Raw genomic sequence first — 23555 nt, forward strand, 5'->3', positions numbered from 1 at the left:
GGAAATCTAAAATTTTAAGAATGAATTCTGTCTACTAATCAAAAAACTACTATTAGACTGAGTACACGTTCTAAGTGTTGCCCACCAGTTGAGAAATTAGATAATACGGCTTTCAGAGTCAAAAGAATTTTGAGTATTTTATCAGCTGTTACTCAGTATTTTGTTGTTTTCCTTTTAGACAGCTGATCTCTCATGTTAGAAGATAACTGCATAAACAGTCTTATTCCCAGATGAAAGCGCTGAGTGAAGCTATTGCTCAATTCATTGTTTTGCTGAGAACTCGTGTAGAATTCTTTCGTAAATTGATTTTTTAATTAATTATTAGCATAGAAGTTTCTAAAGCAGAATTAACAAAATAGCCTATTTCAACAAGCTGTATATTTGAGAACAGAGTGACAGTTATCAACATCCAGCAGGAAATTAAGAGTTGTTATTCACAAATAATAAATTACTAGATTCTGACACAAACTAATGGGGATTAAGTAAGCATGACTCAATATAACAAATTTAAGCCTAAGCATCTTTTAGGTTCTGAAATGAACAAGGTATTGCTGCCAGTTAAAGTCAGTTATGTCTTACAACCTGCTAGCTGTCTTGCTGTAAAAACTGTAACGTAAGGCCCTTGAAATAGATGCCGTCATCAGCCCCAGCCCCCAAGCATTCATCTATTTAAACACATGACAGAAGATGGTGGAAGAGAATTCAGCAGCTATTCATGTGGTAGGAGTGGTTATTGTATTAGGACATACTCTGTGGTAGGCCAGCAACTTTTGAGTTAAAATACTGCAGCTGTTTCTCTTCCTTTCTTTATATCTTTTCCTCTTTTTTTTTTTTTTAAATCTTAGCAATAAACTCACTTTTTTTCCCCACAAACATTTTGTATAGATCCAAGGAGCAACAAATTCCAGCTTTCTGCTGTAGCAATTACACCCGTATTGTCTGTTTAAATAGATTTTAGTAGTTTACTTTTTTTCTTCTTTTTAAAGGCAACGGACAGCCAAGACGTAGATCCGTCCAAGACTTGACTGTAACTGGAACAGAACCTGGTCAGGTAAGACAACACTCAACTGTTCTGTCTTTGAAGAATACTAGGCAGAAATCAAGAATTAACTGTAATCTACTCTGCAAAATTGGTTTTATGAGTTGACCTAAAGTTGTGATAGAGAAGTTCATTGCGCCTGAACTTAAACACTTAGTGGGAAAAAGACATAGGTGCCATTGTTAATTTAACTTGAAATACAATTTATGAAAGTGGGCTTATTAAATGCCATGGAAAAGTAAATTGTTCATTAGCACTGTATATATGTTATATGGTTTTTATATATGTTTTAATAAGCAAGTAGTCAATTTTACAGTTTAACAGTTTATCATTAAAATGTCCTTTAAAGTGAATCATTAGCGTGTCTCCTTTTTGCTAATGAGGCTAATAAGCATTTCCCCAGTAAGATGCTACTCCTCTGGGGTCACATAAGGCATTGGCATACCTGGAGAACTCTAACATCTTTTAACTTGGCATATCCACTGGATTAATATTTTTGTCAAATATCCTTAAGATAACATTTACTAAGCAAATGTGTAAACTCACAAAAGGCTTCTTCCAGTTGTTGAGATTTCGTTGTTTATATTTCTGGATCCTCCTCTAAACTCCCATTGTCTCTTTATCACTGCTTCTTTGCAGATGATGCAAACAGTGTTATAATTTAAGCTATTACTGACTAGTGCAGAGTTTTAACCAGGTATATAAAAGCAGCTCAGTCATTGTTTTTTCTGTATTATTCAGATTAATATGCTTGACATACATAATTTATTATATATTCTGTAAACTGAATGAGGAGTATGAAGTGTTTGTTTTCAGCTGTACAAAAATAAATTTTATGAGAGCAGCATGGAAGTAATTAAATTATTATTAAGTTATTAAGTATTAAGTAATGAAATTATATCATGATCCCTATTCTTGTAAAATTTTAGCATTTATATATTATAAACAATTTGATGTAATTTATGGTAATATGTATTAGTACTTGTCATCCTAAAAAAATGTTTTATTATATCATTTTTATAATGTACTTTAAATTTTGGAGATTCTTTGTAGTCATTAATAAGAAAACCTTTTATATCCATCAACTTAACCAACTTAACAAAACCCACTTCAAATATTTATGTGGTGAATAGCTTTGATCTTTGTTTATATCTGGAAGTATGTTTATTTCACAAACTTAAATCCCTATAAACACATATATACATAAAATATACTTACAGACACATTAATTTATGTCTTGTGATACTAGTGACTCTAAATCTCAATTTCATTATTTAATGATAGTTTTTTTCAGTATATCTCTTTTTGTAAGACCCCAGAACTTTTGGCTGAAGTTTCCCATTTTCTCCCCCTCAAATACTTAAAAGTTTTAATCAGCCCATATAGTAACAGATAGTTTGACATCTGCTCTTTGCTTTGATTCTTTGGAGGCTTGATGAGCTCAGCCTTTTAAACTCTGTTTACTATTGCCATTGATATTCCAGTTATGAGAACTTCTAGCCAAGTGTTTGACTAGGAATGAAAAGCTTGCCCTAAGACATGTCAGGAGCAGCTCCTAGTTTGAAAGCTTTTCTGTAGAACCTAGAATAAAATGTTGCCATAATTCAGGACTGATCTTCCCACACCAAGTCTTACTTATTTCTTCACAAGTTCCACATTATTTGAGATTTTGTTTGTTACCCTTTTAATTCACAATATCTTCAGGTAGTGAAGCGCTGGAACTGAAGCCGACTGTGGTTGTGGGACAGTCCTTTGTGTGAATTGTCATAGACCACTCTGAAAGATTTGGGGCGAGGGAGAGTTTGATATGGCAGTAAAACTTGTTCTGACACTGCCATGCATGTACCTATGCAACAGTCTTGCATGTTCTTCACATGTACCCCAAAACCTAAAATGCAATTTAAGAAAAAAAGAAAACTTGTTCTGAAATAGGTGATATATAACCATTATCTAGCCACATTTTAAAACTGATCCACTCTTTCAAAATTAAGTGTTATAACCTTAAAATGCCTAATGTTCAGCTTGGCGTGAGAGTGGCAAATAGTAATCCTAATGTACTATGAAAACATTTCTCCCCAAAAAGTATGTGGTAAGTAACCATTAAATCTTTTTAATTACTCACAAAGATAATATTTATTTGAGGAAGAAAAGTATTCACAGTATGTGTTTTCAAAATTCAAAGGTATCATCGTTTTTGAAGTCTGGCTAAGCGTGATTAGGCAGATGCTCAGACTTAACTTTTTTTTTTCTGGTCATGGAAATGCATGAAGAAAAGAATATGGCCCACTGAGTACAATCATCAGAGAAGAGAGAGGACTTCCTAATAAAATTTAATAACATTACATCTTGTCGAGGAAAGTAAACTGATTGTACTGTGGCTCTTAAGTCAAAACATAATTTTAGCAAAATCACTTAGAATTTCCATCTGTAAACTAAAATTAAATTGGTTGTTTTTCTGCTGCCATCATTTGAGAGGAACAGTAAATGAAGCAAGCTTCTTAATTAAAAGTAACGATATAAGTATAGGTGTAAAAGATTGCATTCTTACAACATACAACTCACTTTTAAACATGGTTTGTCACTAATTCAGGAAGCTTTTTAAACACTCAATAGATGTGACTTCCTAGAAGCTTTGAAAAGATACTGAGAAAGAAAAAAGCGGTCCCTGACATCCAGGAACTGGTTTGACACTGTGGCCTCACTGTTGTTAGAAGCCGGCCTTACTCTCACAGCTGGCGAACACAGCTAGACCATGTTATTGTCTTATTGGGCACAATCTCTCAGAACACCAACATTGAACAAGATAATGCTGAGACCATGATAAACGGAGATAAAACGAGACTACTTTGGAATGTTTTCTAAGCACAGACAAAAACAAGGTCACTGTGCCACCCACAAAATACCTAACATTGTCCTCTCCCAGCTATTAAGAGTGACTGCTGCTTCTTTACCAAGTACAGCTTGGTCCTCACTCTGGACTGCCCTCCCTGTGGAATTGCCCTTTCTTTCTGACAGCAGCCAATCTGGAGTGAACCCCTCTTTCCTTAAAGTTTCCCCCAAATCACTCAACCAAAGCCTAAATCCTGTAATACATTCATTTTCTAAAACCATCTTATTGGGACACCCCATGGTACCCCATGATAAGCATTCTCGTTCACTGCAGTAAATATTAGACCCATCTCTTTCCACAGTTGATATGTTCCTGGCAGTCTTTGGCTAGAGGGCTTTGACAATACCAATAAAGCCTAGTCCCCAAGGACCTCATTTGGAGAGATCAGACTTATGCACAAATCAAGTAGAGAGCTACAGTAATTAACAGCTTCCATTTATTGTGCACTGACTTTGTGCCAGATAGGCCCTGAGTATACATTATCAAAATCTTAATCCTGTTATCAAAATCTTAATCCTGCGAAGTTGGTACTTCTTTCACCTCATTTGCAGCCAGGTAAACTGAGGATGAGAGAAACTGCCTTAAGTCTCTTACTTCCTTATACTGCCAGTAATCGCTATAACCAAGTTTTGAATCCATTCGAAAGCACACAAACTCTATACTCTAATCATTCCATCTTGCATTTGAAACTAGATGTAAGGCATGCTGTTGTAACCCTAGATCTCTTACATTTAAGTATTTTGGCTTCTGATAGTCTGCATTGTTATTAATTATGTAAATAGTTGTGAAGTGATGATGAATTGTAGTTGTATTATATCACTGAGCAAGGTTAACCTATCTTGATAATAAATTTCTACTGATGACTGCACAAATTTATGTTCTATACACCTGAGTGAGCCATTCTGTGTTTTACTAAAACCATATACATTCTTATAACTGCCTGAATACTCTTTCTGGAATTGTATTCAGTATAGATCTATATTCAAGAATTCTCTTAGAGAGGGCTACAGTCAATGAAAATTATGACTGCAAGATGATACAATTGTGATTAGAGAAGTGGGCATATTACATTTCCATATGGACTTTATAATCTACTTTTACACGTCAGATATGTGACTTTGGGCAAGTTCCTTAATTTCCCTGAGCTTCAGCAACGTTATCTGCAAATAGGAACCATAACACCCACCTCTCAGAGTTCTTAACAAATGTGAAAGTACCAGGCACACAGTAGATACTGAACCCTATTGTATGCCAGCCTCTCCATAGTGTGCCTCAGAGGGCTCTTTATACCACTTTCTTGCTCACATGATAGTGTCTTACCATCTAGAAATAAAAGGAAAATAGCACTTGGAAAGAAGTAAAATCTGCCAGCATTCTTTCTGCATTGTAAGGAAACCTTGTGTGTCAAGGATTGTGGAAAGTATTTGCTTTAAAGGTCTCTTACCACATATTGAGTAATGTTAATACACATTATTATTTATTTAAGGGATGTGATTTATTATACTACTTTTGTCCATCTTCATCCTGCACATCCTTTAGTGTAAATAAATACTCTGTTAAACTCTAAATCAGAAACTTATATAGTAATTTGGAAGAATAATTCCTTTTTCATAGTATACCTTTTTTTTTCTCTCAAGACAGGGTCTCTGTCTGTCAACCAGGCTGGAGTGCAGTAGTGTGATCTCAGCTCATTGCAACCTCTGCTTCCTGGGTTGCAGTGATCCTTCCACATCAGCCCCCCCGAGTAGCTGGAATTACAGGTGTGTGCCACCACACCTAGCTAATTTTTTTTGTACTTTTAGTAGAAACAGGGTTTCACCATGTTGCCCAGGCTGGTCTTGAACTCCTGGCCTCAAGTGATCCGCCTGCCTCAGCCTCCCAAAGTGCTGCTAGGATTCTAGTCATGAGCCACCACGCCTGGCCTCTACTGAAGAATAGGTATCTTTCTATTATAGAAGACCATGTAAGAATAATAAAATTCTGTAATTTCCCTATGAAAAACTATAGTGAAGCCAAAATTAGATCAAGCTGCAGACCTTTAGATTAGAAAGAATGTTTTCAATACAACCTTCATGTATAGATTTGATTATCTGTGACTACCATAATAAAGTACCCATGTAAATCCACATTACCAACTTATACTCATTTTAAAAATATTTATATTATTGTGATGTTACTTTAGCAAGAATATCATATAAGTCAGCATTTAAACTCTGTTTTGTGCTTGTATAATTTTAGCTACTAAGATTTCTGACGGTATTAAATAGCTTTTAAATGTCAGTCTAAATAATAACGCTGGACGTAAATTCTTGACTCATAAAAGTATTTTCCCAGTCTTTCAGGTAGGACATTAAAAGCTGAACTTTATTTTTGTCTGTAAAATAACTTCCAATTCCTTTTTATAAATATAGGGATAAAGTTATGATCAAAAGCCAGTTCTGGTTCATGTCTACTGGTGGTAATATGCCCCTGCGGTTTAAATTTGGCTTCATATTTATTTGCTGCTTTAAATTGCTGTGTCACATTTCTGTATTCTTGTAACCACTTTCATATCCAATCCTTTTGGTAAGTCAAGTTTGCCTCTATCTCTTAAACTGTGCAGTTAATGCAGGAATAGAATAAGTAATTATAAATGTCTTAAAGGAGGGACCAACTTAAAAGAGTTTTAATGGTTTGAGAGCATTTGTGGTTCTCAGAACTTTACCAGTGATTTTAAAAAACAGCTACTATAAAAACTTCTTCAGTAGTTGATTACCAGCAGTAACATAAATTTAGCCACAAGACTAGTGTTAGGTTTTTTTGGTTAATTGTCAAACATTACCTGTTCCTCTTATTTGCCTTGTATTATTCCATATTCAGAAAATACAGTTATGCTGTGTTTTTAAGTATTTCCTTAGTTTTTTTATACAAACATATTAGCATATTGTTATTTATGGAGATACACATTTCTTAAATTATAAAGATTTATTTATTAGTTTATGGATTTAAATCTAACTCTATGCTGGTCTAAAGACAGTTTTGAAACCTGAACTAAAAGTGTGAACCTTATATTTCTTAGATTTATAGCTGTTGGAAATTATAAATGGAACAAACAGGCGTGCACAGGAGGCACTAAGAGTTTCTTGGAAAGTAGAAGGTGGAAAGAAACATGTAGCAAAGAATCATTTTGCGAAAAATTTAAACTTAAGGAGTACTATAAAATTTGTATTAGGTCCAACTTATTTAATATTTTAAATGTTCAGTGACCTCTTTCTTTAATATACTAAATTCATTCTTATATTTTGCAAACCTAATTATTACTTCTACCATATCTTGTTTATTTCTCACAACTGATCTTGATTCTCACCTGTCACAAACATATCTGTTTTTCTTTTTAAAATGTGGTTAGCATTATACTGACTCTGAAATCCTGGTCTACCACCACTTTTAAGAAAAAATGCTTTTGATTTACAATAGCAATTATAACTATGGACAAATTCATGTACTTGCTTTTAGTCAAAACTTAAAAAGACTCAGAAATAATTTCATAATATTTATTCAGAAATAATTTCATAATATTTATACTTGATTTATCAAGGGTAAAAGTATCCTAAAAGTAAGAGTTAAACATTTCATCACTGGTTTTCTTTGGTATGTGTTGTTGTTTTTCTTATATAGTAAAGGTGGATAAGCTTAAGCAATCATGTATCTGAGTGCCAATAGCTTGTGTTGTCATTTTATTCAATGAGTAACTATTATGTGGTTATCATATATTCAGCAATTTCCCAGATCCTGGGAAGTGCAATATAAAAGTACATCTGTTCTCTGTTGTTAAGAAGTTTTAATACTTTTGAAGAGAAATCAAAACCTTGAGAGTAATGTAAAAGAATTTCAGACACAAGTTGAAGTAGTAACTGACTGTACAACCAAAATTCAAAGAAGAAAAAAATTTCGTGTCAAGACATTTTGTATACGTCATTTCACTTAATTTTTATAATCTGATGAGATAGGCAATACTGTTCTTATTTTCCTATTGAGTCTTAGAGGTTAAATAAGGTAACTAAAGCTGCAGTAGTTAGAAATGATGTTAGAAATGGTGTTAGAGCACAATCAAACTCTGGGCTGTCTTGTCTCCAACACCCAACTCCTTACTATTACCACTTTTTCTCATTCACACTTTATTAATGAGAAACCTAAGTGTCAGAGAGGCTGAGTTACTTACACAAGTTCACACAGCTGTAAGTGGCAGAATGGAGACATAACCCCAGCTCTCCAAAGTATTAGACTGAAACATGTGAAGTTGCTGAGTTTTGAACTACAAAAGCAGTCATTTTAGCTGGTTCAGTTTTATACATGCCCTGTGCACCACACCATATTATCTTTGGGTAAATATAAGGTCAGGATTAAAAAATCTCATGTGCCCAAATACATATCTACTATGTAACCATAAAAGTTAAATTTTTTTTATTTTAGATAAAATGGAAATGGGAGGAAAACAAAGTACCTCTCACTATTTATTAGCCTATATCTATTGTGGGTTTTCAAGGCCTAAAATCATAGAATTTTAGCACTGTATGAAACACTTCTCATCACATTCTTAACCCAGCCCCAACCCCTCTCCAGATAAAGAGAGGTTGAAGTGATCTAAAGCAGACATTACGGCATAATTAAAACTCACATACGATAAATTCTGCTCAAGGGTACTTTTGTACCACATTTCATTTTACATGCAGTCTTGAATTTGAGTGTTTTTATATATGTTAAAGCTAGACATAAGATTCTTCATGAATTTTTTTTCATGTTTTATTTTCTATAACTCCATGTCCTTTTTTTATTCTCCTCTTTGGTACTCAGTAACACATCAAGAAAAAAGAAAAGGGTGCTTTTTAAAAAGTTTTTAAGGAATTCACTTCAGTTTCTGTATCCTTTGAAAATTTTTAATATATGAAAGGTTAATATGTAGACAAGAATACATAGATAATGTGTAAGTTATAAAAATAATAAAATGAGCCGGGCACGGTGGCTCAAGCCTGTAATCCCAGCACTTTGGGAGGCCAAGGCAGGTGGATCACGAGGTCGAGAGATCGAGGTCATCATGGTGAAACCCCGTCTCTACTAAAAATACAAAAGCTGAGGCAGGAGAATTGCTTGAACCCAGGAGGCGGAGGTTGCGGTGAGCCGAGATCGCGCCATTGCACTCCAGCCTGGGTAACAAGAGCGAAACTCCGTCTCTAAAAAAAATAATAATAATAATAATAAAATGAACACTCGGGAATCCACCACCCAGCTTAAGGAATGGAACATTAGCAATCCCAGTGAGGGTTGGTCCTGTGTGTTCCTTACCTGTGGCCTTCCCTGTCATTCTCCCACCAGCCCTCAGGGCCATGTCCTGTCATATATCATGTTTCTAGACATCATAAATAACTTTTATCTGATTAAGAAATTCTCTTCCCACCGGGCACAGTGGCTCACACCTGTAATCCTAGCACTTTGGGAGGCTGAGGTGGGAGGATCGCTTGAGCCCAGGAGTTCGAGGCCAGCCTGCGCAGCATGGGCAAGACCCCGTCTCTACGAAAATATGTTTTAAAATTAGCTGTGCATGGTGCCATGGTGGTTCCAGCTACTCAGGAGGCTGAGGTGGGAGGATTACTTGAGCCCAGGAGGTCAAGGCTACAGTGAGCTGTGTTTGTGCCATTGCACACCAGCCTGGGCAACAGAACGAGACCCTGTGTCAAAATAAGTAAATAAATGAATGAATAAATAAATAATTATCTTTTCATACATGGAATTTAAGTTTGTTAAATGTACTTTTTATAACTAGATGTTAAATTTTGTCAAATGCTTTTTCTGTGTCGAGGTTTTCTCCTTTAATCCATTGATGTGATGAATTGTATTAGTGGAATATCCTAATGTCAAATAAGTGACCTGTGCAGTCATTTGCAAAGTTGGATAAACTTTTTAAATGATTTTTATTGCTTCTACACTACCACATTATATTTGCTATTATAATTTTTAGGAATTTTGACATTTGTGTCTGTTTTTATAAGTGAAGTTCAGTTTCTTTCTTTCTCATACTGTCCTTATATTTTGGTCAAGTTTTATTGCCTTCAAAGAATGAGTCAAAGTTTCTTCTTTCTTTTTTTAGGATAATCTAAGATTAGAAAAATCCTTTTCTTGAATATTTGATAGAATTTATCTATAAAACCCTCTGTGCTTGGTGTTTTCTATAATGTATAGGAATTTTGGAAATTTATTTTTTTAAGAATTTGTTCATTTTTATAGTATTGTCTCTGATTTTAAAATCCTATCTTTTAATCTTTTTCATTTTGAGAGGCAAATTCTTTTTTTTAAACTAAGTTAGATCCCTTGCTTGTAAACTGTCAGTGCTTCTGGTTCTTTCATATATGCGTTTAGAATTAAATATTTTCCTTTATGTGTTCTTTTAGTTACATCACCAGGTGTTAGCATGATTCATGTTAAAATTCAGTTCAAGTTTTTTCTAATGTTCCTCTTCTCTTTTTTCTTTGACCAATGAGTTATTTAGAAGCATTTTTCAAGGCAAAAGATTTTTAAAGGTTTTGATATCAGTACAAAAAAATAATAAAATTATAGTTTATATGATATTGAATTTTTTTAAAACTTTTTTGAGATTTGCTTACAGCTTAGTATATAATCGGTTTACATCAGTGTCCCATGAATGCTTAAAAAGAATGTGTATTCTCCGTTTGCTAGGCATAAAGTCACTTATGTTTAGATCACGCTTGTGTTTTATGGAGTTCAAGTTTTACTGTGTATGTGTTTTGTTTTTTGGAATCCTTTTATATAATTTACAGAGGAATATTAAAATATCTTATTGTAGGACTGGGTACAAGTGCTCACACCTGTAATCCCAGCACTTTGGGAGGCCAAGGGGAAGATTGCTTGAAGCCAGTAGGTCATGACCAGCCTGGACAATGTAGCGAGATCCCGTCTCTACAAAAAATTTAGAAATTAGCCAAGTGCAATGGCATCCAACTGTAGTTCCAGCTACTCAGGAGGCTAAGGCAAGAGGATCAGTTGAGCCCAGGAGTTTGAGGGTACATCCTTGAGTTTTTTTTACTTTATCTGTTTATATGTACAGCATATAAATTCTGAATTGTTGGCCAGGCACAGTAGCTTATGCCTGCAATCCCAGTGCTTTGGGAAGCTGAGGAGGGAGATCACTTGAGGCCAGGAGGTTGAGACTGGCCTCGGAACATGGGAAGACCATGGCACTACAAAAAAAAAAATTCAAAATTAGCTGGGCACAGTGGTGTACGCCTCTAGTTCCAGCTGCTGGGAGGTTGAGATGGGAGGATTGCTTGAGCCCAGGAGTTTGATTTATCTATTTGTATGTACAGCATATACATTTTGAATCATAGGCCAGGCACAGTGGCTCATGCCTGTAATCCCAGCATTTTGAGAGACTGAGGCAAGAGGGTTACCTGGGGCTAGGAGGTTGAGAGAAGCCTGGTGAACACAGTAAGGTCCATGTCTGCAAAAAAAAAATAAATTTAAAAAATAATAAATTTTGAATTGTATTCTGAATTGAATCACTTATATTATCCTTTTCTCTAGTAATTTTTTGGACTCTAAAACATATTCCCTCTAATATTAATATGGATACTTCATATTGGGTAGTTTTTGCCTGGTTATCATTTTTTATCCTTTAGCTTTCTGTTTTCTCTCTCTCTGTGAATTAGATATGTCTCTTATAAATTGCATTTAATTCAGCCTGACAATCTGATTTTTAAAAAATAACTAGAGAGTTTAATCCTTTTACATTTATTGTAGTTACTGGTAAGTTTGCTTTCATGCTTTCTTTTCTCTTTCCTTTCCAGCTTTCTTTTGAATTGGATAAATTTCTCATTCTATTGTTTTATTTCTGGTTTGGGAGTTATATATTACTACTCTAATAAATACCTTTGAAATTTTAACATAAATGCCTAACCTAGTAAAGATCTGTACCCTCATCCTGAACAATACAAGGATTTTAAAATCAGTGCTCTTCATGCTTATGTTATTGTTATTTATAATTTTGGTACCATCTTGTTTATTTGTTCGGTAATTCTATAAATTCACTGTTTCCATCACTGCATATTTTTAGTGTGTAGATTTATTTCCCTATTTATCACTATTCTTTATTCCATCTTGATCCTTCCATCAGGTAAAATTTTTCTTCTTCCAAAAATTGGAAAAATTTCTGTGGTAAGAATATATGGAAAGGAAACTCAGTTTTTGCCCATCTAAGAATGTTATTTTGACCTCGTTCTTCAAATTTGTTGGCTAGACAATTCTAGACTGGCAGTTATTTTCTTCCAGTACCTTGAAGACATTGTTCTGCTTTTTTCTGGCTGCTTTTTCTGTCTCCTATTGTTTCCTAGAATTTGAATGTATACGTTCTATGTTGAACTCAGTTTGTGAGCTTCCTCCTATTTCTTATGCTTGGGATTTGTTGTGGTTGGAATTTGTTGTAACCTGCATCCAATCTGGAAATTTTTTGTGGCTCCACAATTAATACATTTCTCCCTTCCACCCAGAGCCACTAACCCAAGAGAGACAAATTTATTTGCTGTCTGCTTTTGTAGAACAGATTTTTTTTTCCTAGTTGTGTGACCTTTTCTCTGAGAGTGAAGCCTTTGCTGAGTTTTAGCTTTAAGCAGAGATTCCTTCAATCTTACTTCCATGTAACAAGGGCCCAAGACTTTATGGTCCGTTCTGCTGAGTGCAGCAGGCTGTGAAAACAGTAGGTCTAGGCCATTGATGTTTCAGTTGAAATTCCCAGGGCTGTCAACTTAAGCACTTGCTGGTTTCCTGATCTTGTTTTGTTTCTAATCTCAAGAGTATTTCTTAGTTTCTAGCAAATTCATCAGTTTTTAAGAGGTACCATGTGTGAGTGCATATAAATTTTTACATATATATAAGAGAGGATTTATTTTGTTGTTTACAAGAGTTTTTTGGGGGGGATCTCTTAAGTATGTTCTTTGGTTTTTAATGGAAACGTTCTCTTGTCATCTTTTTTAACCAAAAAAATCACATTTTGTTTCTCCTGCCACTTCTTCCTGTAGGTGAGCAGTAGGTCATCCAGTCCCAGTGTCAGAATGATCACTACCTCAGGACCAACCTCAGAAAAGCCTACTAGAAATCATCCATGGACCCCTGATGATTCCACAGGTGATCAGTCTATTTCCTCATTATATTTATGAAATGGAATCAATTATGTTCATTTGGCCGTGTCATTACTCTAATTTTTACAGAGGCACGCATTATACTGTTTAGATTTTCATATTAACAAACTGTTTGGCAATACATGTCAAAATATTGTTTTGAATACAGAGACAGAGACTGCTTTGCCTTCTGTATTTTTTTTTTAATCCGGATACTACATATGTATTTTAAATATCGTCTGTTTGGGGGTTTTTCCCAGTTGGGAAGCGTATTGAATTCTTGATACCTCAGCCTGTGATTTTCCTCCTAGATTGATCCTACTAGATGAAGGTAGTAAAGTCATTATTTTATCAATAACCAAAATTGGAGAATGGTAAATATCATCCTCATCATCTTCATCTCAATTTTTTGTTTTAAGGACTCAAGGTATCATGTACCTTAAGGAGAAAAAAATTCTGATCATTGACCGTTTGAATTGTTTTTAACTGATAAGAGACACCATTTTTGGTTATACAAATATTCCATTAGACCTTTAGAAGCTATTATTATTAAAGAGTTATTAAAACTCCCCAACGTGGATAACTTAACTGGTCACAATATTAGTATTAATGTCCACCTGCCTAAAGGTAGTGATGGAATCATTTCATTTTGGGCAGACAAGAAATGATGTGCCATAGTAGAAGAAACTTTTCCCTAACATTAGGAGAGTATCTTGATAAATGCTTTTAAGTGTACATATGAAATTTTTTATTTATATTTTATTAAGTCATAAAGGGAAAGATGATATCTTAGCCCTTGGAAAATTAAAGCATTTGGTATTATATAAGATTGACTATGTTATTAATAGTAACAATTAGATTGAAGTTAAAATGCCAGCTTTCTGTCTTTACAAACTGAAATACAACTCAAGTATTTATAGTTACCTGATATGGTTTGGTCAAGTTTATAATTTAATTTTAAAAATTAACTGGGTGGTTTTTCTCTTTGTCATGTAAAATAGAACTATGTTTAGCAAGGGTGTACTCTCTGGTTTTAGTAAGTTTAAATTTAGTGGTGACAAAAACTTCTGTTTCACCCCTAGCACAGCCCAACCTAGGACTGTCCAGAGCATTCACCACTACTCAGCACAAGTATAGAATTCATTGTAGACATTCTCCTCCCTAGTGGTAGACAGGGAAATGCTCTTGCCCGATTTTATCATTAACATTCAGGTGGTAACAGCTCTTTTTGATTCCTGAAGCCCCTGGCAAGGGAGTACTCTACCTGACATTACGGCATTTGTCCAGGTCTGGTACTCAACTTTGCAGAGCCTCCTGTCTTCAGTCTACACCAGTCTATATGTGCCATTCAACAGGGTGGCAGATTGTGACTTCATAGGGGTAAAATAAAAGATGTTTAAGCCTCTCTCACATAACTACTACATTTCTACTTCAAGTGTTGCTTCTACCTTCCAACTCCTGTCCCATTGTTTTCTTTTTCTGTACCTAAAAAATACCACAAAATACCAATTGCTAGAAATAGTTTGCAGTATCAGCTGAATTTTTTCTTTGCGTTGAAATATACTGCAACTGTGTGGCTATGATTTCGAATACATTTTTTAAATGGAGGCTCTGGTTTAAGTTTGTAATTAATTCAGCTTTGCAGTATTTCTAAGAAAAATATTGATAAGCAAGCTAATAGAGTAAATTAGGGAGCAGATAGATAAAGTCTTTTTCCTTGAAGGCCCACTGACCAGGGAAAAAATTAAGAGTGTAAACATAAGTTAAAGCAACCTAATTAATTTTTTTTTAATTTGAGAAGTTTTTGTATATTTTCAGAGAAAGCTGAGGTTTTTGTATATTTTCAGAGAAAGCTAAAGTGCTTAACAATTTAATAATCATAGCAGATAATGAGTGCTCTTCAGTTTCTATTTATAATATTATGGGGTATTTAAAAAGATCCACAAACTGAGAGGACCTAGTGAGAGAGATATCTAGACCCAGTAGAGGGAGCCACAGAGGGGGAATCAGTAAAGAGTTTTCACCTGTGCTTTGTACTTGGCAAAGATGTATTAATGTAAAGTATAAAGCATGGCTCAATCCTTGCATTCTGGTTAGGGTCATAATACTGACACATTAAAAATAAGCTTATACTATGTAGTAAATTACTAAGTTTACAGTACAAGCTGAGTGTTTTGATAGTTATAAGAGCAATCAGTTAAACAAGACCTGGCATAGTCTCTGACCTTTTCATAAAATGATGATATGTGTTCTTTAGTCATAAGCAGAAAGAAGGCAACATTTTCCTGAAGAGAATGTATACTCAAAGAATATGAGATAGTAACAAGTGTTGTGTTTAGGAGTCAGAAAAGAGAGTTTGCTTAATTTAACCAAACCAGCATGAATCTTGACATTCAGGAGAAGCAGTTAGATTTGATTAGCAACTGAAACACACATATTAAAAAAAAAACTTTCATTAAATAATCTTCCAATTTTGTGACCAATTATTGCTAGTAGAGACTGGAAGTTCAATTTCAATTTAGTTTAAAAGTGAGAAATTGAAATCCCACTTCTTTGTTTTAGAGAGGAGATGAAATTCAATGAAGGACCTTAAGTCCCTCACCATAGAAGGGCTTTAATTATTTGAATAACACAGTCCTTAGACTTTTTTTTCACTCCCAGTGAAACATTAATTTATTATACTTAATTCTAAAATACATATAACCTACAGGGTGCTGATATAATGAGATATATATCAGTGATTTAAGAAAGAATAATAGGAATGGAAACCTTCAATCAAGGAAACTTTCAAAACACTTAAATTTTTCTAGTAAATCAGGAGGAAATCAATCATTTTTAATCTATCTTAGTTTTGTAGAAAGCAGTATTTATGTGGGAGCATAGTTTGAAACTACTGTTGGGGTGAGAGGAGAGTCGGTCAGAGAAATAACAAATTAAGTATATTTCTTGTTTAGCCACTTCAGAAAAACACACATTTATGTTAGTACTGTGTATGAGCCTTAAGGGTAAGTGCCTTAAGTCTCTACTTTTTTTCTGTATTCCATTCTAATAGTTAATGAACATAACTTTTTCAATATTAAATGCATACTATACTCTTTTAAATTGTCCTTTCTAACTCTCCATTTAGTATGAATAATAATGATAACTACCATCATTCGTTGAGTGCTTAAGTATACGCCAGCATTGCATGGTGTTCCTCACCTGCATTGTCTCATTTGGTCTGATTTTGCTAATTAGCTTTTGGAGTTTCTTGCAAGGACATTCTCAATGGCTTAAAATAAAATCTGAAATAACAGTAAACAATAAATTAGAAGATTACTGAGCCAGCTAACAGTCTTTAGGTTTTTTGGATTGCATACAGTGCATCTGCTGTCGTCCTTACTTGCCTTTATCCACACCACTCCTTCAAAGAGTTATTTGTTAGAAAAAGGCTGAAAAGCTCACTCATTTAGCTCATTTTTTTCTCTACTAACAACAGGAAAGCAACTGTTTCTGAAGTAGAAAAGTCAATATTACTTTAGAGTTAATCTGCTTACTTCTGGAACTGTTTTATATAAACATTAATGTTAGGAAGAGACTATCCCATGCATCTCAGTCAAGTTGTATGGCAATTTTACCTCTTTTGAAATATAAACAAAAGCATTCTATTTAAATAATTTTATAAAATTGACTGGTTATTTGAGTTTATCAACTTAGCTGTTTTTGACATGACATTGAGCCACAAGTCTCAGCCTCTTTTTTGGTTCCTTACTGTTCATATTTGTAATATAGTCACATCAGCAACACCTTGTTTGCAGTGATTCTTACTGGGAAGGGTAGGATGGGTGGTGGGGGTCACATTAGAATCTATGTAAATTGAAAATGATCCACTGAAAGAGAATTTGTCTCCACTTTCTCCCTTTCCTGGTTAAAGAACACTGATGTTAACAGAGTTGACATAGCCTTGTATAAAAAAACTTAGCATGATAACAGAGATGTGGGGTTTGATTAGATAGGGTCAATTTTGACTGAATTTAAAATATAAAGGTCTCATATCACTATTTTTGTTTTTAATTAACCAAGAGCTTAGAAATTTTAATATATTGTGTTATATTCAGTTTATAGCCAACTTAAATTATAGGTACGAGAATATGATTATGTTCTAGTATCTGATAACTGAATGTCTTTTTTTAACCTTTAGAATTCAGAAATAGACTCTTCCATTACCAGTAGCCATAACTTTTAATTTACATGTTATTTACTTTAGGGGAAAAAAAGCATTTCATTCATGCTTTCTTGCTGTTCATTTTAATTATTTGTGACAGAAAATGAATAAAATATATGCTTTAATTCTAGATACCAATGGATCAGATAACTCCATCCCAATGGCTTATCTTACACTGGATCACCAACTACAGGTAAAGGAGTACTTTCTCATTGACAGTTGACTTTTTTCTTCTTAGAGTTTGTCTTTGAAGCTGACAGTTGTGTTGCGACCCATCATGGTATAGTCCTTTATTTATCCTTTTTTTTTTTTTTATTTTATTTGTTTTTTTTTTTATTGTATTTTAGGTTTTGGGGTACATGTGATGAACATGCAAGATTGTTGCATAGGTACACACATGGCAGTGTGCTTTGCTGCCTTCCGTCCCCTCACCTGTATCTGTCATTTCTCCCCATGCTATCTCTTCCCACCTCCCCACCCCCCACCCCTCCCCCATTTCCCTCCAACGGACCCCAGTGTGTAGTGCTCCCCTCCCTGTGTCCATGTGTTCTCATTGTTCAACACCCGCCTATGAGCGAGAATATACGGTGTTTGATTTTCTGCTCTTGTGTCAGTTTGCTGAGAATGATGGTTTCCAGGTTCATCCATGTCCCTACAAAGGACGTGAACTCATCGTTTTTGATGGCTGCATAATATTCCATGGTGTATATGTACCACATTTTCCCTATCCAGTCTATCATCGTTGGGCATTTGGGTTGGTTCCAGGTCTTTGCTATTGTAAACAGTGCTGCAATGAACATTCGTGTGCACGTGTCCTTGTAGTAGAATGATTTATAATCCTTTGGATATATACCCAGTAATGGGATTGCAGGGTCAAATGGGATTTCTATTTTTAGGTCCTTGAGGAATCGCCACACTGTCTTCCACAATGGTTGAATTAATTTACATTCCCACCAACGGTGTAAAAGTGTTCCTATTTCTCCACATCCTCTCCAGCATCTGTTGTTTCCCGATTTTTTAATGATCGCCATTCTAACTGGTGTGAGATGGTATCTCAATGTGGTTTTGATTTGCATTTCTCTGATGACCAGTGATGATGAGCATTTTTTCATGTGTTTGTTGGCCTTCTGTATGTCTTCTTTTGTAAAGTATCTGTTCATATCCTTCGCCCATTTTTGAATGGGCTTGTTTGTTTTTTTCTTGTAGATCTGCTTTAGTTCTTTGTAAATTCTGGATATCAGCCCCTTGTCAGATGGGTAGGCTGCAAAAATTTTTTCCCATTCTGTTGGTTGCCGATTCACTCTACTGACTGTTTCTTTTGCCGTGCAGAAGCTGTGGAGTTTGATTAGGTCCCATTTGTCTATTTTGGCTTTTGTTGCCATTGCTTTTGGCGTTTTGGTCATGAAGTCCTTGCCTACACCTATGTCCTGAATGGTTTTGCCTAGATTTTCTTCTAAGGTTTTTATGGTATTAGGTCTGATGTTTAAGTCTTTAATCCATCTGGAGTTAATTTTAGTGTAAGGTGTCAGGAAGGGGTCCTGTTTCTGCTTTCTGCACATGGCTAGCCAGTTTTCCCAACACCATTTATTAAACAGGGAGTCCTTTCCCCATTGCTTGTTTTTGTCGGGTTTGTCGAAGATCAGATGGTTGTGGGTATGTTGTATTTCCTCTGAGGCCTCTGTTCTGTTCCATTGGTCTATATCTCTGTTTTGGTACCAGTACCATGCTGTTTTGATTACTGTAGCCTTGTAGTATAGTTTGAAGTCCGGTAGTGTGATGCCTCCTGCTTTGTTCTTTTTGCTTAGAATTGACTTGGCTGTGCGGGCTCTCTTTTGGTTCCATATGAAGTTTAAGGTGTTTTTTTCCAGTTCTGTGAAGAAGGTCATTGGTAGCTTGATGGGAATAGCGTTGAATCTGTAAATTACTTTGGGCAGTATGGCCATTTTCACGATATTGATTCTTCCTAACCATGAACATGGAATGTTTCTCCATCTGTTTGTATCCTCTCTTATTTCGTTGAGCAATGGCTTGTAGTTCTCCTTGAAGAGGTCCTTTACGTTCCTTGTTAGTTGTATTCCTAGGTACTTTATTCTCTTTGTAGCAATTGTGAATGGCAGTTCGTTCTTGATTTGGCTCTCTTGAAGTCTATTAGTGGTGTATAGGAATGCTTGTGATTTTTGCACGTTGATTTTGTATCCTGAGACTTTGCTGAAGTTGTTTATCAGTTTCAGGAGATTTTGGGCTGAGATGATGGGGTCTTCCAGATATACAATCATGTCATCTGCAAATAGAGACAATTTGATTTCCTCCTTTCCAATTTGGATACCCTTTATTTCTTTTTCTTGCCTGATTGCTCTGGCTAGAACTTCCAGTACTATATTGAATAGGAGTGGTGAGAGAGGGCATCCTTGTCTAGTGCCAGATTTCAAAGAGAATGCTTCCAGTTTTTGCCCATTCAGTATGATATTGGCTATTGGTTTGTCGTAAATAGCTTTTATTGTTTTGAGATACGTTCCGTCAATACCTAGTTTATTGAGGGTTTTTAGCGTAAAGGTTGTTGAATTTTGTCAAAAGCCTTCTCTGCATCAATCGAGATAATCATGTGGTTTTTGTCTTTGGTTCTGTTTATGTGGTGAATTACGTTTATGGACTTGCGTATGTTGAACCAGCCTTGCATCCCCGGGATGAATCCTACTTGATCATGGTGGATGAGCTTTTTGATATGCTGTTGCAATCGGTTTGCCAGTATTTTATTGAAGATTTTTGCATCTATGTTCATCATGGATATTGGCCTGAAATTTTCTTTTCTTGTTGAGTCTCTGCCGGGTTTTGGTATCATGATGATGTTTGTCTCGTAAAATGATTTGGGAAGGATTCCCTCTTTTTGGATTGTCTGGAATAGTTTCAGAAGGAATGGTATCAGCTCCTCCTTGTATGTCTGGTAGAATTCAGCTGTGAACCCATCTGGACCTGGGCTTTTTTTGGGTGGTAGGCTCTTTATTGCTGCCTCAACTTCAGACCATGTTATTGGTCTATTCAGGGTTTCGGCTTCTTCCAGGTTTAGGCTTGGGAGGTTGCAGGTGTCCAGGAATTTATCCATTTCTTCCAGGTTTACTAGTTCATGTGCATAGAGTTGTTTGTAATAATCTCTGATGATGGTTTGGATTTCTGTGGAATCTGTGGTGATATCCCCTTTATCGTTTTTTATTGCATCAATTTGGTTATTCTCTCTTTTGTTTTTTATTAATCTGGCTAGTGGTCTGTCTATTTTGTTGATCGTTTCAAAAAACCAGCTCCTGGATTTATTGATTTTTTGAAGAGTTTTTTGTGTCTCTATTTCCTTCAGTTCTGCTCTGATCTTAGTTATTTCCTGTCTTCTGCTAGGTTTTGAGTTTTTTTGATCTTGCTCCTCTAGCTCTTTCAATTTTGATGATAGGGTGTCAATTTTAGATCTCTCCTTTCTTCTCATGTGGGCACTCATTGCTATATATTTTCCTCTAGAGACTGCTTTAAATGTGTCCCAGAGATTCTGGTATGTTGTGTCTTTGTTCTCATTGGTTTCGAAGAACATCTTTATTTCTGCCTTCATTTCATTGTTTATCCAGTCAACATTCAAGAGCAAGTTGTTCAGTTTCCATGAAGCTGTGCGGTTCTGAGTTAGTTTCTGCATTCTGAGTTCTAACTCGATTGCACTGTGGTCTGAGAGACTGTTTGTTATGATTTCTGTTCTTTTGCATTTGCTGAGGAGTGATTTATTGCCAATTATGTGGTCAATTTTAGAGTAGGTGTGAGGTGGTGCTGAGAAGAATGTATATTCTGTGGATTTGGGGTGGAGAGTTCTGTAAATGTCTATTAGGTTTGCTTGTTCCAGGTCTGTATTCAGGTCCTGGATATCCTTGTTGATTTTCTGTCTGGTTGATCTGTCTAATATTGACAATGGGGTGTTAAAGTCTCCCACTATTATTGTGTGGGAGTCCAAGTCTCTTTGTAAGTCATTAAGAACTTGCCTTATGTATCTGGGTGCTCCTGTATTGGGTGCATATATATTTAGGATCGTTAGCTCTTCTTGTTGCAGTGATCCTTTTACCATTATGTAATGTCCTTCTTTGTCTCTTTTGATCTTTGTTGCTTTAAAGTCTATTTTATCAGAGATGAGAATTGCAACTCCTGCCTTTTTTTGCTCTCCATTTGCTTGGTAGATCTTCCTCCATCCCTTTATTTTGAGCCTTTGTGTATCCTTGCATGTAAGATGGGTTTCCTGGATACAGCACACTGATGGGTTTTGGCTTTTTATCCAATTTGCCAGTCTGTGTCTTTTGATTGGGGCATTTAGTCCATTGACATTTAGGGATAGTATTGTTATGTGTGAATTTGATGCTGTCATTTTGATGCTACCTGGCTGTTTTGTTGGTTAGTTGATGCAGATTCTTGATTGTGTTGATGCTCTTTTACCATTTGGTGTGTTTTTGGAGTGGCTGGTACTGGTTGTTCCTTTACTTGTGTAGAGCCTCTTTCAGGAGTTCTTGTAGAGCAGGTTTGGTGGTGATGAAATCTCTGAGTGCTTGCTTGTTCACAAAGGATTTTATTTTTCCTTCACTTATGAAGCTTAGTTTGGCTGGATAGGAGATTCTGGGTTGAAAGTTCTTTTCTTTAAGGATGTTGAATATTGGCCCCCAATCTCTTCTGGCTTGTAGGGTTTCTGCTGAGAGATCTGCTGTGAGTCTAATGGGCTTCCCTTTGTGGGTAACCCGACCTTTCTCTCTGGCTGCCCTTAGCATTTTCTCTTTCATTTCAACCCTGGTGAATCTGACGATTATGTGCCTTGGGGTTGCTCTTCTTGAGGAATATCTTTGTGGTGTTCTCTGTATTTCCTGGATTTGAATATTGGTCTGCCTTGCTAGGTTAGGGAAGTTTTCCTGGATAATATCCTGAAGAGTATTTTCCAGCTTGGATTCATTCTCTTCATCACATTCAGGTACACCTATCAGACGTAGATTAGGTCTTTTCACATAGTCCCACATTTCTTGAAGATTTTGTTCATTCCTTTTTGCGCTTTTTTCTCTATTCTTGCCTTCTCTTTTTATTTCATTGAGTTGATCTTCGACCTCTTGATATCCTTTCTTCTGCTTGGTCAATTCGGCTGTTGAAGCTTGTGCATGCTTCACGAAGTTCTCGTGTTGCGTTTTTCAGCTCCATCAATTCACTTATACTCCTCTCTATGCTGTCCATTCTCGTCAGCAGTTCGTCCAATCTTTTTTCAAGGTTCCTATTTTCTTTGCGATGGGTTAGAACATGTTCTTTTAGCTCATTGTAGTTTCTTACTACCCACCTTCTGAAGTCTGATTCTGTCATTTCATCACCCTCCTTCTCCATCCGGTCTGGTTCCCTTGCTGGTGAGGAGTTGTGATCCCTTTTAGGAGGAGAGGTGTTCTGGTTTCGGGAGTTTTCATCCTTTTTGCGCTGGGTTCTTCCCATTTTTGTGGGTTTATCCACCTGTTGTCTGTCTCTGTCCCAGGGAGTTGGAGCTTTATGAGTTTCCCTTGCACTACTGCCTTTTTTGATTTTCCTTTCAGGTCGGACCCGCCCAGCTAGCAGCAGGCCTAGCCTCTGCCTGCCCGCAGGGGCTTTGCTGAGCTGCTGTGGGCTCCGCCCAGCTGCCCTGAGCTCTTCCCTGTAGTCCTTTTTATATGGGCGTAGTTAGAACTGTCTCGGCAATGGTGGCCCCGCCTCTGTTATGGTGGACTCTCTCTGTTGTGGCAGGTTGCCTCGGCAACGGCAGCCTGCCTCCGTAGCGGTGGAGAGTCTCAGTAATGGCGGAAGCCCCTCCCCCACGGAGCCGGACCGTCCAGGTTCAGCTGTGCTTGGTTTGAAGGGCTCAACCCAGAGGGTTTCCAATTACTGTTTTTGTTTTCGTTGTTGTTGGGGGTGGAGGGGTGGGACCAACCGAGCCTGATCACCTGGCTCCCTGACTCAGAGTCTTTTCTTTTAAGTTGAACGACCCCTCGTTCCGGTCGCTTGTTGAAAAGGCGCCGGGATCTCCCGTGCTGGGACTCACGGAGTCGGCTCGAACTGTGGCGCCGGCTCCTGGCGGATTTTTTGCCTAGGAATCTCCTGGCCTGACTCGCTATTTCAGATGAATGGGCTATTCTGCCGTCTCAGGGCTCTGCTCGCCAGCTAAGAGGGCTCCCAGACCAGTGGCTTTTGTACGGAGAACCGCAGCAACAGGGAGTGGTCACAGCAGCCGCGCGGGCGGAATCA

At 36.4% G+C, this 23555-nt stretch overlaps 1 protein-coding gene across 2 annotated transcripts in view; it reads left to right on the forward strand.

The window, feature by feature from the left end:
• Positions 1–23555, forward strand: part of MAP3K7 (mitogen-activated protein kinase kinase kinase 7) — a 77064-nt gene that overhangs the window by 49589 nt on the left and 3920 nt on the right. For both annotated transcript variants that reach the window (XM_010333781.3, XM_010333782.3), the window contains 3 exons: positions 987–1051; positions 12995–13100; positions 17429–17490. In XM_010333781.3, the coding sequence (XP_010332083.1) occupies positions 987–1051; positions 12995–13100; positions 17429–17490 (233 nt within the window). The remainder of the gene's footprint in view (positions 1–986; positions 1052–12994; positions 13101–17428; positions 17491–23555) is intronic.

Source organism: Saimiri boliviensis, chromosome 4 (genome assembly GCF_048565385.1).
Source record: "Saimiri boliviensis isolate mSaiBol1 chromosome 4, mSaiBol1.pri, whole genome shotgun sequence".
Lineage (NCBI taxonomy): Eukaryota > Metazoa > Chordata > Mammalia > Primates > Cebidae > Saimiri > Saimiri boliviensis.